Genomic DNA, 17031 nt, shown 5'->3' on the forward strand with positions numbered 1-17031 from the left:
CGCCAGCTCCCTGTGCCCCTGGGGGGATGGGGACAGAGGACTGAAGAAAATGAAAACAGAGGGATGATGACGGAAGAGTGCCCTCTGAGAGCGAGGTATCATTGAGAGGGCTTTCTGGAGAAGAGAACAAACAAACTTTAAATCAGGAAAGATGAGAGGGGCCATGGCCTGCCGAAATAGAACCTTCTATTGAGTGAGTGTGTGTTTGTGTGTGTGTGTGTTAGGAAGGTTACTAAGCTCATTCAGCTCAGGGTTAAGCATGAAATGTTTTTAACTTTAAACAAAGTCGTGTGAAATCTGACTTTACCGTAGTTGTAAGTGGATTTCTATTGAACATGTACAGACAGTTTGCATCCCGCACTCAAAAATGTGCCTCTGTCGTACTCCCACACAAACGTGTTTAAACATTGTGTACGGACTCTTCTAAACCCACACAAAACATCTGGGTAAAACATTGTTAGGCTTCATTTGTAACCAATGGCAGGTTGTGAGCATGTTGATAAATATTTCAGTGTTACAGTTTCATTATCCTTATACAGTACATACAAGGGACAAATGATCAGAAATAGGGGTATTGTAAACCAGTTGGCTACTGTAAAAACGTAGCATGGTGTTGTATGCCATATCTGCCCCATGCAACATTGTACAAGATCACCTTTTGTACGTGACTTGTCAACTGATACAGTATCGCCTGTCTCTCTGCTTGAAATTAATTAAATACAGTGTATGAATGAAATTCAGATAATGAGTAGAATATATTGTTATATGCAACCCAGGTATTTCAGCAGTGCATTGTACACTACACTATAATTCCAAATGATAGCACATAGAGTGACTCTTTCCACTTTGGAACTGATAATGATGTAGAATGATAATGTAGTATTTACAGCCACATCCATACATGATTTGGTTTTCCCTTCAACATAAATTGATGTCAAATTGATACATTTATGAAGTAAAAATATAGAAATGTACAGTGTTCAGCAGTTATCAAACTATATACATTAACTAGGCACTACATAATGGTTCAGTAGTTATCAGTTTTGAGCAGTTTGATTAAGTGATAGTTAATTGTATTGTTAACAAACGACAAGAAAATCATATCAAAAGTAGTTTAAATTGACAACTATATTGCATTTTGAAAAGCAGATACTTACAGTAGATTGATAATGTATCCAAATTGAAAGATTGATTTGGTGCAGTGAACACGTTACTTTGTGAATTTGTTTGTTGTGCTCAGTCAATTGAAAATATGCTTACACTCTTAGAAAAAAGGGTTCCAAAAGGGTTTTTCTGCTTTCCTCATAGGAGAACCATCTTTGGTTCCAGGGAGAACCCTTTTTTTGTTCCATTTAGAACCCTTTTGGGTTCCATGTAGAACCCTATGTGGAAAGGGTCCTACATGGAACCCAAATGGGTTCTACCTGGAACCAAAAAGGGTTCTTCAAAGGGTTCTCATATGGGGACAGCCGAAGAACCATTTTAGGCTCTAGATAGCACCTTTTGCTAAGAGTGTAGAGCTTTTAAACACGAGCCATTTTGAGGATCTGTTTAGATTTTTTGTGCAAATGTACCACATACTGATGAAAATTGCACCAAAGTGATTGAAAAAACCTGTACTATGACTAAGATAAACTTTTTGTTTGATTATATCCTCATTTAAATAATGTTAATAACCCTGCACATAATGAAAGAGCAGCCTTTTAATGTTAATGATGCCGTTGAGCTGAGAAAGGACCAGAGTGTCGGCATAACTGCAGTTACTCTTATATTGAAATTGAAACTGTCTGCATCTTTAGAATAATTCCTCGTGTTTATACAACTGTAAATAATTCAACCGTTTTTTTCTATTGTAAAAACTCTGAATACTCAATGTGTGGTTTTGTCCATTCTTGTGTTTTGATATAAGTGGCTGTTTTTAAATGCAAATATTGAAATACTACTGCACCAGCAACCACACTGAACAAAGTTATATGGTCTCTCTCTCTCTCTCTCTCTCTCAGCCTCCTACCAGGTGAAGCAGGGGACGTGTGAGGTGGTGGCCATCCACCGCTGTTGTAATAAGAACAAGATTGAGGAGCGCTCTCAGACCGTCAAGTGCTCCTGTTTCCCAGGCCAGGTCGCTGGCACAACCAGAACCAGGCCCTCCTGTGTGGAAGGTAAACATACATTGTGTGTATGAAGATCACACCAGAGCTGTGTTTGAAGGTCTTGATGAATTCACCTCACAGCCAGACACAGGAAGCTGGCACAAGCTCTAATAGTCTCACAAAGTGCTTTAGCTCTCTACTTCATGATAAAGTGGGTCTGTATTTCTCTGTGGTGCACAGTAGTCTGTCCTCCATTCTGTCTTTAGTAGATCATGTAACATTAAAGGTTAGGGCCACAGCAGACTAATGCAGGTAATGGAGGATCACTCTGCAGTGTCGCCTTCCTTCTCTTATCCCCTAGTCGACTATGAAAGGAGATGGAAATATACTACATCTGGCAGCCTCTGAAGGTTTGGCCCAAGGCCTGAAATCAAGAAACACAATTTAAAAGGGATGATTTTATTTGGTTGGGAAAGCATTCCATTTCACATCTATTCAGGCCTTTCGACCATATATCAGATGGTAATAGAAAACATATCTTGCACTTTGTCATATCACTAGACTCAACATTGTTGGATCATATTAACACAAATAAGACCCTGCACTAAGAAAAAATATTATATTTCGATTGCGGGAAAAAGTGTGTGTGTTTGTGTGTGTGTGTGTGTGGTGGGGGTTGTGTGTGTATGTGAGAGAAACTGATGGATTGATGGAAAGTTGCCGAATAGTGAAGCTTCTGAGGTGGTGTTCAAATGTAGGCTAAGTAGTTTTTGTTCTCCTTAAAATGATCACGAGTATTGCATCATAGGCTACATCTTTGAAAACAGTATTATTATTTTAACCCAAAGTGAATTTCTGTTTTCTCATTGAAAAGTGTTTCTTGTTCTCTTGGCCTTTGGCAGAGCTAAATACTAAACCATCTTTTACATTTCTGAATGTGTCGGCACTGGGGACTCAGGATGTTGCTGCGTTATTGATGTCTTGTTAATCAGGCCTTTTGATTTGAACATATGGATTGTTTTAGTTTTGTAGGCTAGGCTACCTATTTCATTATTTAATTCATGGATTAAGCCTTACCAGTCATTCTGATCTAGTTCCCAATGATCAGTGCTTTAAAAAAAAAAAAAAAAAATTGGTCATTTAGCAGACGCTCTTATCCAGAGCGACTTACAGGAGCAATTAGGGTTAAGTGCCTTGCTCAAGGGCACATCGACAGGTTTTTCACCTAGTCGGCTCGGGGATTAGAACCAGCGACCTTTCGGTTACTGGCACAACGCTCTTAACCACTAAGCTACCTGCCGCCCAGCAGTTCTGAATTTGCGAAACACCCGACTGTCCAAATCTTTCTGTCCAATAGCCTTTGATTTGAACATTTGAAAAGTTTTGGTGTGTACTAGGCTATTTAATTTAATTTATATATGTTACAGCACTTTGGTTTCACTAATAAATATGTTGAAATGGAACCAAATTATATGTTTCTGTCTTCAGTCCTTTTTAAATAGGATAGATGGGCTATATGGGCTACGGTATAGGGCGAATATGATAGTCTGCCTATAACCAGCTTGGATGGTTGGTGGCCTGGCGGTTGGGAGCTTGTACCGGTGGCCGATAGGTCGCTGGTTCGGGTCCCAGATTTGACATGGTGGGAGATCCGTCGACGTGCCCTTGGGCGAGGTGCTTGACCCTGGTTGCTCCTGTGGGTCGCTCTGGATGGGAGTGTCTGCTAGATGACTGAATGTAATGTAAATGTTGAGCGACTTCACTACAGGTAGATTGTATGTTTTAATGTTCATAAAAAATTTATAATAATAATAATCTGCTAGAATTGTCTCTACCTTGTGCTTTTAATTTCCCAGTTATCAGGGGTTGATCATAGTAAAGGGCAACGAGTGGTCAGACAGACAATTTCTGGATTATTATTTTCTTGCCCGCTGATTTTAAAAGGGACATCTTTCTATTTTTTGGGGCATTATATTCTAGGCTATAACATCACCTTTGTCACATTATTCACACATAAGTATTGCTTTCTCAACTTAATTGTTCATTCATTCCTCTCCTCTCCCCAGTTTGGGCCATGGGTGTGTGTGTGTGCTGTGCCGGACGGCGAGTGGAGGCAATTTGATCAATAAAAATACATCTTTAATTAATATACAGTACCAGTCAAAAGTTTGGACACACCTACTCATTTAATGGTTTTTCTTTATTTTCACTATTTTATACATTGTAGAATAATAGTGAAGACATCAAAACTATGAAATAAACACATATGGAATCATGTAGTAACCAAAAAAGTGTTGAACAAATCAAAATATATTTTATATTTGAGATTCTTCAAAGTAGCCACCCTTTGCCTTGATGACAGCTTTGCACACTCTTGGCATTCTCTCAACCAGCTTCACCTGGAATGCTTTTCCAACAGTCTTGAAGGAGTTCCCACATATGCTGAGCACTTGTTGGCTGCTTTTCCTTCACTCTGCGGTCAATTGGGTTGAGGTCGGGTGATTGTGGAGGCTAGGTCATCTGATGCAGCACTCCATCACTCTCCTTCTTGTTCAAATAGCCCTTACACAGCCTGGAGGTGTGTTGGGTCATTGTTATCACGTTTCAGGAGAAGACCCATGTGAGACATGGGTTTGATCCTAGACACGTGGAGGGTACGGGGCAACAGAAGACAAACAGCAGAGGGGCTAACGATTTTGGAGATGGGGAAAGGGCCGATAAACCAGGGGGAAAGTTTGCAGGACTCCACCCAGAGGGGCAGATCTCGGGGTGGACAGCCATACCTTCTGCCTGAGACGATACCGGGGAGCCGGGGTCCGGTGGCGGTCCGCTTGTCATCGATACCTGGAGGTGGTCTTGAGAAGAGCCGACCGGGCTCTCCTCCAGGTACGACGACTGTGGCAGACAAACATCTGGGCCGAGGGTATGCGAACCTCTTCCTCTTGCTCCGGGAAGAGCGGGGACTGATAACCCAGGGAACACTCAAAGGGCGAAAGACCCGTGGCAGAGCAGGGAAGGGTTTTGCGGGCGTATTCAACCCACACTAGTTGCTGGCTCCAGGTGGTGGGGTTGGCGGAGACCAGGCAGCACAGAGTCGTCTCCAGGTCTTGGTGGGCTCACTCCGACTGGCCGTTGGACTGAGGGTGGAAACCGGAGGACAGGCTGGCCGACGACCCAATGAGTGTGCAGAACGCCTTCCAGAACTGGGACAAGAACTGAGGACCCCGGTCGGAGACCATGTCCAGTGGGAGTCCATGGATCCGGAAGACGTGCTGCACCATGAGCTGGGCCGTCTCTTTGGCAGAGGGTAGTTTGGGGAGAGGAATGAAGTGGGCGGCTTTGGAAAACCGGTCCACAACTGTCAGGATGGCGGTGTTGAATCAGACGGGGGAAGACCCGTGACAAAGTCCAGGGATATGTGAGACCAGGGACGGTGGGAAACAGGCAGAGGTTGGAGGAGACCAGCCGGAGCTTGCTGAGGAGTCTTGTTCTGCGCACAGATCGTGCAGGCGGCAACGAACGCGGAGACGTCAGGAACCATGGTAGGCCACCAAAAGCGTTGTCGCACAAAGGCCAGGGTCTGACGGGAGCCCGGGTGGCAGGCAAGCGATGGCATGAAAGGGGGTGCGAGTAGGGGAGAGGAAGAGTTATCCATATGGCCCACCAGAGTACTCGCTCCTACCATTGAGCCTGGTCTTTTAGTGGACAGGTGGACACAAAATGACCAGTAGTCCCGCAATACAGGCAACTCTTCGTATGAAGCCTGTATTGCCGTTCGGCTGGAGACAGCCTAGCTCTGCCTAGTTGCATCGGCTCAGGAAGAGGTGAATCGGCAGTCTTCAGAGACTCTCGGGGGAACTCGGGTAGCCTCGGGTTCTCTCGGCAACGGAGCTGTCGGGGACTTCCGGGATGCCTCGGAGGCGAGGTGGAATCCTTGGGCGGTCAATTGGAATCGGACTTCCTCTCCTTCCTTCGTTCCCGTAGTCGGCAATCGATCCAAATGGTCAAGGCAATGAGCGAGTCGATATCCATCGGTAGTTCCCTGGCTGCAAGCTCGTCCTTCACTTCCTCCAATACTTCGTGCAGGAACGTGTCAAACAGCACATCCGGGTTCCAGGCACACTCAGCTGCCAACATGCGGAAATCCACTGCATAGTCTGCCACACTGCAGGATTCTTGCCGAAGCTGGAGTAACTTCCGGGAAGCCTCTCTCCCGGACAATGGAGCATCGAAAACCTTCTTTACCTCCTGCATGAACTCCTCCAGACTGAAGCATACGGCCGACTGTTGTTCCCACACTGCCGTAGCCCAGGCGAGAGCCCTCCCGGACATCAGCGTGATGAGGTACGCTATCTCAGAGCGGTCCGAAGGGAAGGAGGAGGGCTGCAGCTCGATGATGAGCGAACACTGAGCGAGAAATGCCCTACAGGTTCCTGACCCTCCAGCGAAGCGTTCCGGGAGAGGTAAGTGGGGTTCTCTGGAAACCGGGGAGGCCGTGCTGCTAACAGCCAGGTTACTGAGGGGCTGGGAGGCTACCGTCATGGTAGGCTGCCTAACAGACAACCCGCGGAATTGCTCCAGCAATGTGTTAAACGCTCGGTCATGGCGTTCGGCCAAGGTCTGGAAGCCTTCTATGAGACCACGAAGCAACTCCTCGTGCCTTCCAATGGTGGCTCCTTGGGAGGAGGTGGCGTTGCGGAGCTGGTCCGAGTCTGCTGGGTCAGTCATGGCCAGTTTGTACTATCACATTTCAGGAGAAGACCCAGATGCAGACAGTGTCGAAGTAACAAAAGTTTATTACAAAAACAGGGGGCAGGCAAACGACAGGTCAAGGGCAGTTAGAGGTCAGTAATCCAGATCAGAGTCCAAAAGGTACAGAACGGCAGGCAGTCTCAGGGTCAGGGCAGGCAGAGGTCAATAATCCAGGGTGGTGTGACAAGGTACAGAACGGCAGGCAGTCTCAGAGTCAGGGCAGGCACAATGGTCAAAACCGGGAAAACTAGAAAACAGGAACTTGAAAAAGACAAGAGCAAGGGGAAAAACGCTGGTTGGCTTGACGAACAAAACAAACTGGAAAAAGACAAACAGAGAACACAGGTATAAATACACTGGGGGAAATGGGGAAGATGGGCGACACATGGAGGGGGGTGGAGACAATCACAAAGACAGGTGAAACAGATTAGGCCTCCACAATCCCCCTGACCTCAACCCAATTGAAATGGTTTGGGATGAGTTGGATCGCAGAGTGAAGGAAAAGCAGCCAACAAGTGCTTAGCATATGTGGGAACTCCTTCAAGACTGTTGGAAAAGCATTCCAGGTGAAGCTGGTTGAGAGAATGCCAAGAGTGTGCAAAGCTGTCATCAAGGCAAAGGGTGGCTATTTGAAGAATCTCAAATATAAAATATATTTTTATTTGTTTAACACTTTTTTGGTTACTACATGATTCCATATGTGTTATTTCATAGTTTTGATGTCTTCACTATTATTCTACAATGTAGAAAATAGTAAAAATAAAGAAAAACCCTTGAATGAGTAGGTGTGTCCAAACTTTTGAATGGTACTGTATGTGTTGGGCTTTATAGATTGTTTGTTTGTGTGTGTTGTGCTTTAGCTGAGATTATTCTTTACAAAGTCAAGTATATTTGTCCAATTGTTCTTTGACTAGCATCATTCATTCTCGCTGTCGATAATTCTAATGTTATATCTTCCAATAGTAACTGTATCCACTGGTGAATTGGGAGAGTGGGGAGATTGCCATCTAAGAGCCAACATCTTTTTTTTTGCGGCAGTGCTGCCTGCCTGCCAGTAGTAATCGTCTCTGATTGATTGAGAGAATCAAGGAGCTATCGTTATTAAGTAACAGCAGATGCAATGCATTAAATATTTACATTCATGCACTTCTAAATTCATTTTGCAACTTTGTCCCAGAAGAATTTGACTGCAGGGCACTCCCACATCATAGGGGACACAGTGAACAGTTGGGAGTTGGGGCCAATTTTATCGTAAAACTTGGTGTAAATACAGTCTGTGAACAAACTTAAAATGTATAAATTGATGGTTCAGATTACGCGATGCCAAGGAAGGGTTGTTCAGATTCACGTAGATCTGTGGACCATACCTTTTTAATGGCTAGCTCAGAATATGAGCTTTCCAAAAGTTGTTTATATATTATAGAAATCAGTCCTTTCAATAGCCCAGATAATTTATTTATAAATCCCATCATTGGATGGTTTGGTAGTTGGTTTTCCCAAGGGACTCCATAGGTCAGCATAGCTGACCTGAGTAAATGTGACTCACCACCTGGTTGTGTTCTTATGTAGCAAAATTAGAATTTGTGTTTTTTACATTCGATAAAAGTAGAGACTCAGAGCTACAAAATGGTATATCATACACTGCATTTGAGGAACAATGGGAAAGTAATTCTGCTTTGAAAGATGATAAACTTGTAAACTCACTTTTGAGAAAATGGCAATTGAATGTTTTGGTATCTAGTGAAGAGCTCTTCTTTGTCTACACCAATTCAGCATTGTTCACACCCTCTTAAGCTTTAGCCCCACCCATCTCGTTTCACTCTCGCAGTGTTCAGAGCGCACATTTGACCCTCTGGTCAATGATTTGTTTACCTCTGGATAACATGAAAACAGCCTTAGCAGCTCTGCTGGCAACAATTTCATTACGCTTTTTTGCCGATGTTTACTGGGATACAAATAATAACGTCATACACTAGCTAGGGAGCCAGCCAGCTAATGTTAGCTAGCTAGCTAACAGTACACTTTAGCTTAAGACATGTAGCTAGCTGGGTAAACAATAAACCTAGCTAGGTAAACAACATGTATGATCACATACGCCACATAACGTTAGCTAACGAGCCAGCCAGCTAACTTTAGCTAATTAAACAACAATGAACATGGTGCCAAATCATGTCGATACTACCCTGCATGAATCTGCTGGGAGCTAACCAACCAGGTTCAATGTTAGCTAGCTAACATTAGGCTCTAACTAGCAAAGCAAACAGCTCTGGGATACGAATAATAACATTATACATGTAACGGTAGCTAGCTAGCTAACAGTACCCTTTAGCTTGAAATGCAACCACTTAGAAACGTGTAATATCTGAAAATGTAGCTAGCTAGACTATCTTACCTGTACATCATCATGCATGATGGACGCGTCTCCCGGTGACGGATGCCATGCCAAGGTTGCTCTTAGTTTGAAGATGTAATCCGGAGACAGGTGTTTTCTCAATTTCTTTAGCTATCATACTCTAATTCCACTGATTTCAAAACTCGATCCTCCAGAAAGTGGAGAGCAACACTTATGCAGCTCCACTACACAATTTAAAAAAAGCCGCTTTAGACAGGATTACCAACACAGACTGAAAGAAGCCTTTTATATGGCAGACCAATCCAAACTCCTCTCTCGGCATGTCCAGCCCACTCATTATCTCAGCCAATCATGGCTAGTGGGAAGGTTGCTGTCTTTTTCTGTGGCTTAACCAACAAGGCTCGTAATTTAACAATTTTATTCGTATTTACAGATGGCATACAAGTTTGTTATTAAGGCACATGAAAGTTCCCTTGTTCCAGAAGGCATTTCTGCCCGAAAACGCATTTTGATTTAAAATCGATTCAAATCAAATCAAATTGTATTTGTCACATGCGCCGAATACAACAGGTGTAGACCTTACAGTGAAATGCTTACTTACAAGCCCTTAACCAACAATGCAGTTTTAAGAAAGAATACCTAAAACATTTTTTTATACAAATAATTAAAGAGCAGCAGTAATATAACAATAGCGAGGCTATAAACAGGTGGTACCGGTACAGAGTCAATGTGCGGGGGCATCGGTTAGTCGAGGTAATTGAGGTAATATGTATATGTAGGTAGAGTTTCCAAACTTCTTCTTAACTAAGCTATCTAGAAGGTATCGGTAGGCTATGACAAATTCTGTGACCATCTAATGCCTTGAGTAATGAATGCCTGCTTAATATCGCATTGAGCTATGGGCTACTCGTTTGGTACAAGAGCTATTAGGAATAGAGAGAGGAGAGGGGAAGAGAGAGAGGCCAGTGGAGCTGATGCCAGTGGAGATACATGAATTGTGTGAGATGGGAACAGTGAAAACAGAGCGATGTCTTAATTAGAAATCAGGGTAATTCATATATTAATCTATCGTTCATAGGCCTATGCTGCCATACCACCTGAAGATGTGCAATGACAAAGACAAAAAATATCCGCTGGAGACAGATTTAGATAGGCCTATCATACACACTAATTAAAATGTGGTGTCAGCAATCAGCTAACCACACTAAAATGTCTAATGGTTGTACATGTCATCTTCATCATATGCTATTATCGCATAGCTGTCTATCCCCCTTCAAACTTTCCTTGTCAATTCATTTGATAGGTTACATTGTTTTAGCATTATCCAATAGGCCTATAGGTTTTTAATAGCCAACGTTTTTAGGAAAGGTTAAATGGGAATTGCTGTTGTGTGTTTGAGATGCGCTGGTGGCTTTGACTGATGTGTCCTTTTGATGTGTGTGTGTGTGTGAGTTCGCTAATTCTCCCAATGTCTATTCAGAAAGTTTCCTAAAGTAAATTAATTAATTTCTGTTTTGTGATGAGACTGTCGTGTTATCAATTTGGCCGAGCGCTCGGCCATGGTCCTGATATTGTCACTCCTGCCGCGGAGATGCACAAAACAGCCCAGCGCTGGGCCTGCACTTTGTCTGGATAATACAGGTTAGCCTGCTACACAATACACACACAACTTCACATTTGAGCTGGGAGGTGACCAGAATAGAAAGGGCCAGGTCATCCAGTTCTAGGCTGTGGCTCGATGTATTGGATTAAACAATTATAATAATACTAAAATACTAAAATCACGCGTACACACATTAACATTCGAACGTATGACCATATACAGTATATATTTTTGTCACGTTCAACACAGTGTTAGTAAGGCGTTCAGTCGCCCTCTTCAGTTCATTTATGGCATTTATCACCCCTCATACACGCACGCATGCACGAACACACACACACACACACACACACTCAGCTCTAACTCTGTCTCACAACCAATCCAGATGCATTAACCCCCCTCCAGTGGAAAATAGATAGGTTTCCCGTACGTGAGCTGAGAGGTTGAATCAAACAGAACAGAAATGTGGAGACAGACAGACCCGCAGGGACTGGTGAAGTAACCTCAGGCTCTAGCATTATTGTCTCTGTTTAGCTTCTTTCTTCCCTTAGAAAGAGGTTGTTCTAGGCTGGCAAGGTCAGGTCAGTTCCAGTGAAGACTGAACCTCCAGTCACAAAGCTGCTTTATGTCACAGATACAGATGTGGAGACCTTGGAGGGGGACTTTTTCATTGTACTGTATATGAAGAACAAAAGTATAGGACTTATGGGAGATTTGCAAATCAAGGGCATTTTACAGTTAACTACAGTTGTTATTTGTAAATGATGTACACTTTATGACAAACTATCGTAACACTGTTAATATTCAACAACAATGCTTACATAAACTATTGCATAGGGATCAAGGTATGAATGTTGTCATATTAATGCTTTTTTCTCTGTATTCCTTTTCACACACATCAAACACGAGATGCTTTTCCTGTAGCTGACCAATAGAGGACACTGTTCACCAGTTATGTGTCTTGTAGGAAACTGCTGGTACCCAAAGCTAGGGAGCAGCCAGAAATCTGTCATGCATCTATAGTCTTTTAACCTGATTGAAAATAATGATAAAGATAAATAATATAACTATGATTTGATGTATCTTAGGTATTGGTTAAGAGCCAAAACCCCGAATTAATACACATACATACAGTACACAGAAAAACACTTTCCCTTTGCTACATCCCACGTCTAACCCTCCTAACATCAACAATGTCAGAGGGAGCTAGTCCACTGCAGACATGGCTATTAAAATATCATTAGAGTCTGCTGCCAGGCACTGTGTCCTCTCAGGCAATGGAGAGAGAGAGAGCAAAAGAGAGAAAGGCTCTGTCACCAGCCAGATGACCATCCCCTCACCTTCTATGGTGTACCGCTGATGAGTGTGCTAAGGTTTAGATGAGGGACATCTCCATTAACTGTAAAAGACTGCAGTTTCCAACAGCTCTACATTGGAAAGACATTCTGAAAATAGTCCATTATTGATGGTCAATGAAAGAGAGGTGTGATGAATGGTCAGGTCCATTACTGGTAGCTGTGAAGTCTGACCTGTTATCAATAAACTACATTATTAAAGAGCACCAGCTGACATTTATCTGGATTACTGTATATCAGAATATCACAGCTTTTTCCCTCCTCTTTTCTTATTTTCTTGAAGCACATTCCCTTCGGGCTTTACATGGGAACTACTGGAGATTGTCTTTAGCTGTGTGGTGGTTAATAAAGGTTGGGTTGGAGGTAGAAGCAGAGGGTGGGAAGTCCCCTGATGACTTTATTCCTGCTGCAGGCGGTTCGCGGCTCTTAGATTCAGTCTGTGGGGTGAGATTCATAATGGCCAATAAGCAGAGGTCGAGGAGATCACCTCTATTTATCAGGATGCTCCGTAGGGATGTCCAAGTGGAGAGGTGGGTGCTCGGTGCCTGCACTGGATTATACTGCATTATTATACAACATTATCCTGTGTCAAAGTCAGCATTATCAGCCAAGTCAATATGGATCTAAATCAGGCAATTTCAAGCTCGGCAGTGCAGGGTGGGGGAGGAGAGGCAGGCATTACTAATAGAACAGCGTGAATGGGTTTAGATTGTTATCACTGAGCTTGGCTTCGATGGGGGACTGCGTGAGGTGCTGTGTTCTTGAGCTCTCTCCTCAATGCTTGTTTTCTCTTAACTAATGTGACCCCGCTGTTCGTCTATGTGATTATGCTCAGGTGTGCATGTGTGTGTGTGTGTGTATGGCATTGTGAGTCTGAATCTGAGCAAGTATCTGCTTTCATGCACACACAGAGACACACTTAACCTGATGTTTTGACAGGCATTGCATTCACAGACTGAATGAATCTGCTGTGACCTGTGACATTTGTCAGTGCTGCGGTGGATTGACATCATCTCTGTGTAATCTTCTAGGCAGCCTTCAGGTATGGCTCCCCCACAGACCTTATTTAGATAGACGCCGCCTGAGACAAGCCACAAACCCAGGGATTTGGGAAGACAACACTAACTCGCTCATTGTCATGGCATTCATAGAAGGTTCCATTAACAACTGCTTTCAACAGAGATACTGAAACATTTCCTAGATTCATTTCTGAGTGGCGCTTCAGTAGTCAGATGTTTAATGACATGTGGAGTATGGCTTCTGGATGGTAGCTAGCGACACACTGCTCTGCTCTCTGTGAGATAATGGTGGTAATTCTATCATTAGACTGTCTGACACATCACAGACTGCTGATGAAGAGAGATGGATCTCATTCTCACATGTCTGTCTCTGGGAGAAGAGATTAGGAAATGTTTGGTTCATATTTCCAAACATAGACCCCAAACTTTATTGCTTTTTGTGTTTGTACATCAATGAAATTAATCAGGGATGTGTAAGTGCAGTGCATGGATTTATGTAGCTGAGTGGTAGCCTATGATGAACAGGTAGGCTATAAATAACTAGTCCATGTCAGCACCTCTCAGTACTTCTCTTCATTACCGTGGTTCATCACTGCTCCTCTCTGATGCCCTGTTGTTGCTATCCATCCAATAGCCTCTGACCCTCCCATGACATAAGCTATTAGCCACTCCCATCCATTCTGCAGAATGACAGGCAGGTCTGCGATGTCACAGCCTCTCTGCCCACTCTGTAGAACCTGAGGTGAAGAACTCTAACTGTAATGGCTCTTCTCCAGGCCAAACTCATTAACTCTAAATAACATGGTGGTAGCGTAAAGCACCACGGCAGACACCATAATGGAAACATTAACAACCATTACACAGTCATTGGTTTTTAGAACCACTTACTGTCACTGAGCTCATGCATCATAACAGCATGTTCTCTGGAGTGCCCTGCCAGGCTCAGCGTCATTTATTGAGGGGCGTCTTTGTCTTTCTGAATGGTGTCTTCCTCTCTCTCCCTCGTTTATGCTCTCACTCTCTCTGTTTCTCTTTCTTCCCCTCTGCGTCTATCTCTTCCTCTATTTCACCCTCAATTTCACAATTTCAATTTCTCTCTCTCTCTCTCTCTAGTCATTCATTCCCTCGCTCATTGGTAAGACACAGTCTTGGTGAACTCCTCCCGTCATCTCTCTCTCTCTCTCTCAGTCAGGGGTACTTACATGACGCTTGAGAGGATTTGCTCGTGTTCTTTTGCATAATTCCATTTAAAGCCCATTTTGCTGCAGATTTCACCCCCTCCTCCCTTTGTGAGGAACAATAGGCCTTAAAACAGGACTCTATGGCAGACTTCCTCGAAACCACTATCATTTGCCTCTTTTAATTGATTGGTTTATCAAAGTTGGATACGTGCTGGAGAGTTCACACCATGAGTCACCCATCCTCCCATCCCAGTAGAGGAGGAAGAATAGATGGATGGATGGAGACAGATCCTCCTGCCTGGTTTCGGCCATCTCACCGTCTAGACAGGTCAGATTGGATGGATCACTGACTGGCCTCCACTGAAAGTAGACAATCAGAGTGAGAGGAAACTCTGCACAGAAGTTAAGATCTGTGTCAGTGCATAGTGGGGCTGATATTGATAGGTTAACATCAAACACTTCATACACGTACTCTTTTTTTGCTGTAAAGAGAAATCTGTTTGTCTATTTGCTGTTGGAACCGTGTGGTGTGTGTGTGTGCACGTGTGTGGGTGCGCGTGCGTGCGAGTGTGTGTGTGTGTGTGTTTGTGTGTGTTTGATTCATTTTATTTGAGAAAAGCGATGGAATGTGTTGTACAGTCATGTTACTTTTGTCTAATCTGACATCAACCAATCAAAGAGATAATGTTTAACTTTATACTCGAGAGTCTTGAATAGACACCTTTCACGTTAGATTGAAGTATTTCAAGATTGAAGTATTTCAAGGTTGTTATTAGCACACACACACAACTTCCCATTGTCTGGCAGCCAGTATTGTGTTATATTGTGAAAGTGCTTCTGGCTTTTTAACAGCTCTTCAGCACCAGGTGATACTGATTATGTGACATGCAAAAGCCTTGAGGAAAAATAATAATAATACCTCTTATTCCTGATTCAAAGACCAGCTTTTATGCATAGATTCTTGCCAAACACAGAGGGCCAAAGAAATGCAGGTTTGACATTGAAATGTTTTCATTTCACAATGTTCACTTAATGGGCTTTTAGGATAGAATGCTGGCAAAAGCTTTTGTGGTTTTAACAGGTGGACGTCTGTTTTTGTGCCATATCAATGTTTAAAAACATACTGACTGCGGCTGAGCCAATCTACTCCTACTTCCAGATTACTTTCCTCTCCATAGAATCTATTCTCTCCTGCACACTGCTCTGCCCTGTACTGTCCATCCTCTCAGTATCAGGTCTCTCAGTGCTCTCTCTCGTCCCCTCCTCCAGCCTCCATCGTGATTCAGAAGTGGTGGTGTCAGATGAACCCCTGCATGGAGGGAGAGGAGTGTAAGGTGCTCCCTGACCTCACCGGCTGGTCCTGCAGTAATGGGAACAAAGTCAAAACCACCAAGGTGAGAGGACTGGGTCCTTTTCCACTGTGTGTGTGTGTGTGTGTGTGTGTGTGTGTGTGTGTGTGTGTGTGTGTGTGTGTGTGTGTGTGTGTGTGTGTGTGTGTGTGTGTGTGTGTGTGTGTGTGTGTGTGTGTGTGTGTGTGTGTGTGTGTGTGTGTGTGTGTGTGTGTGTGTGTGTGTGTGTGTGTGTGTGTGTGTGTGTGTGTGTGTGTGTGTGTGTGTGTGTGTGTGAGTGCGTGTGAGAGTGCGTGTGAGAGTGCGTGTGTGCGCGCATGAATGTGGATGACGAGGCGAATGAGAGACCTTGTCGGTCCTTGGCTTGTCACCATTTTTTCGTTACTGAAGGTGTTACTGAAGAATACTTGAGCTTGAGCTGCTATGATTATTATTTAGCCACTAATTAATGTACAGTCTTTGCTGATGACAAAATAACATTCCTTCATTAATCCTTAAGAGTCTAAGCCGGCCATCGCAGTGCTAGAGGCGTCACTACAAACCAGGGTTTGATCCCAGGCTGTGTCGCAGCCGGCTATAGGGTCGTGTTTCAGAGGACGCATGGCTCTTGACCTTCGCCTCTCCCGTGTCCGTACGGGAGTTGCAGCGATGGGACAAGACTCTAACTACTAATTGGATATCATGAAATTGGGGAGAAAAACTGGTAAAAAAAAAAAAAAAGAGTCTAAGCCGTGGGGGGGTTCTACTAAGCTAATATATGGAATTGTTTTAAGATGGTCATACCAAGGATCATTTAGCTATTTAGATCAGGAAACTATATATATATAAATATTTTGACATGTATTTAACCCCTTATTTTAGGCACTTGGCCAGAAACAAATAACTTTCTTCTGAAACTCGTCAGTCTATTCTTGTTCTGAGAAATGAAGGCTATTCCATGCGAGAAATTGCCAAGAAACGGAAGATCTCGTACAACGCGGTGTACTACTCCCTTCACAGAAGAACGCAATCTGGCTCTAACCAGAATAGAAAGAGGAGTGGGAGGCCCCGGTGCACAGCTGAGCAAGAGGACCATAATTGCAAAAAAAAAGCCATATCTCAGACTGGCCAATAAAAAGAAAATATTAAGATGGGCAGTCTGAGATATGGCTTTTTCTATGCAACTCTGCCTAGAAGGTCAGCATCCCGGAGTCGCCTCTTCACTGTTGACGTTGAGACTGGTGTTTTGCGGGTACTATTTAATGAAGCTGCCAGTTGAGGACCTGTGAGGTGTCTGTTTCTCAAACTAGACACTAACGTATTTGTCCTCTTGCTCAGCTGTGCACCGGGGCC

At 43.6% G+C, this 17031-nt stretch overlaps 1 protein-coding gene across 1 annotated transcript; it reads left to right on the forward strand.

Moving 5' to 3' along the window:
* Nucleotides 1-2003: 2003 nt before the first annotated feature.
* Nucleotides 2004-15744, forward strand: LOC311124603 (chemokine-like protein TAFA-4; the record flags this gene model as incomplete). The annotated part of the gene is made up of 2 exons (XM_084198717.1): nt 2004-2159; nt 15620-15744. Coding segments are annotated over 2 exons (281 nt in total), but the record flags the coding sequence as incomplete, so codon positions are not given.
* Between the last annotated feature and the right edge of the window lie 1287 nt (nt 15745-17031).

Source organism: Coregonus lavaretus, assembly GCF_964263955.1.
Source record: "Coregonus lavaretus genome assembly, contig: HAP1_SCAFFOLD_8690, whole genome shotgun sequence".
Classification (NCBI taxonomy): Eukaryota; Metazoa; Chordata; class Actinopteri; order Salmoniformes; family Salmonidae; genus Coregonus; species Coregonus lavaretus.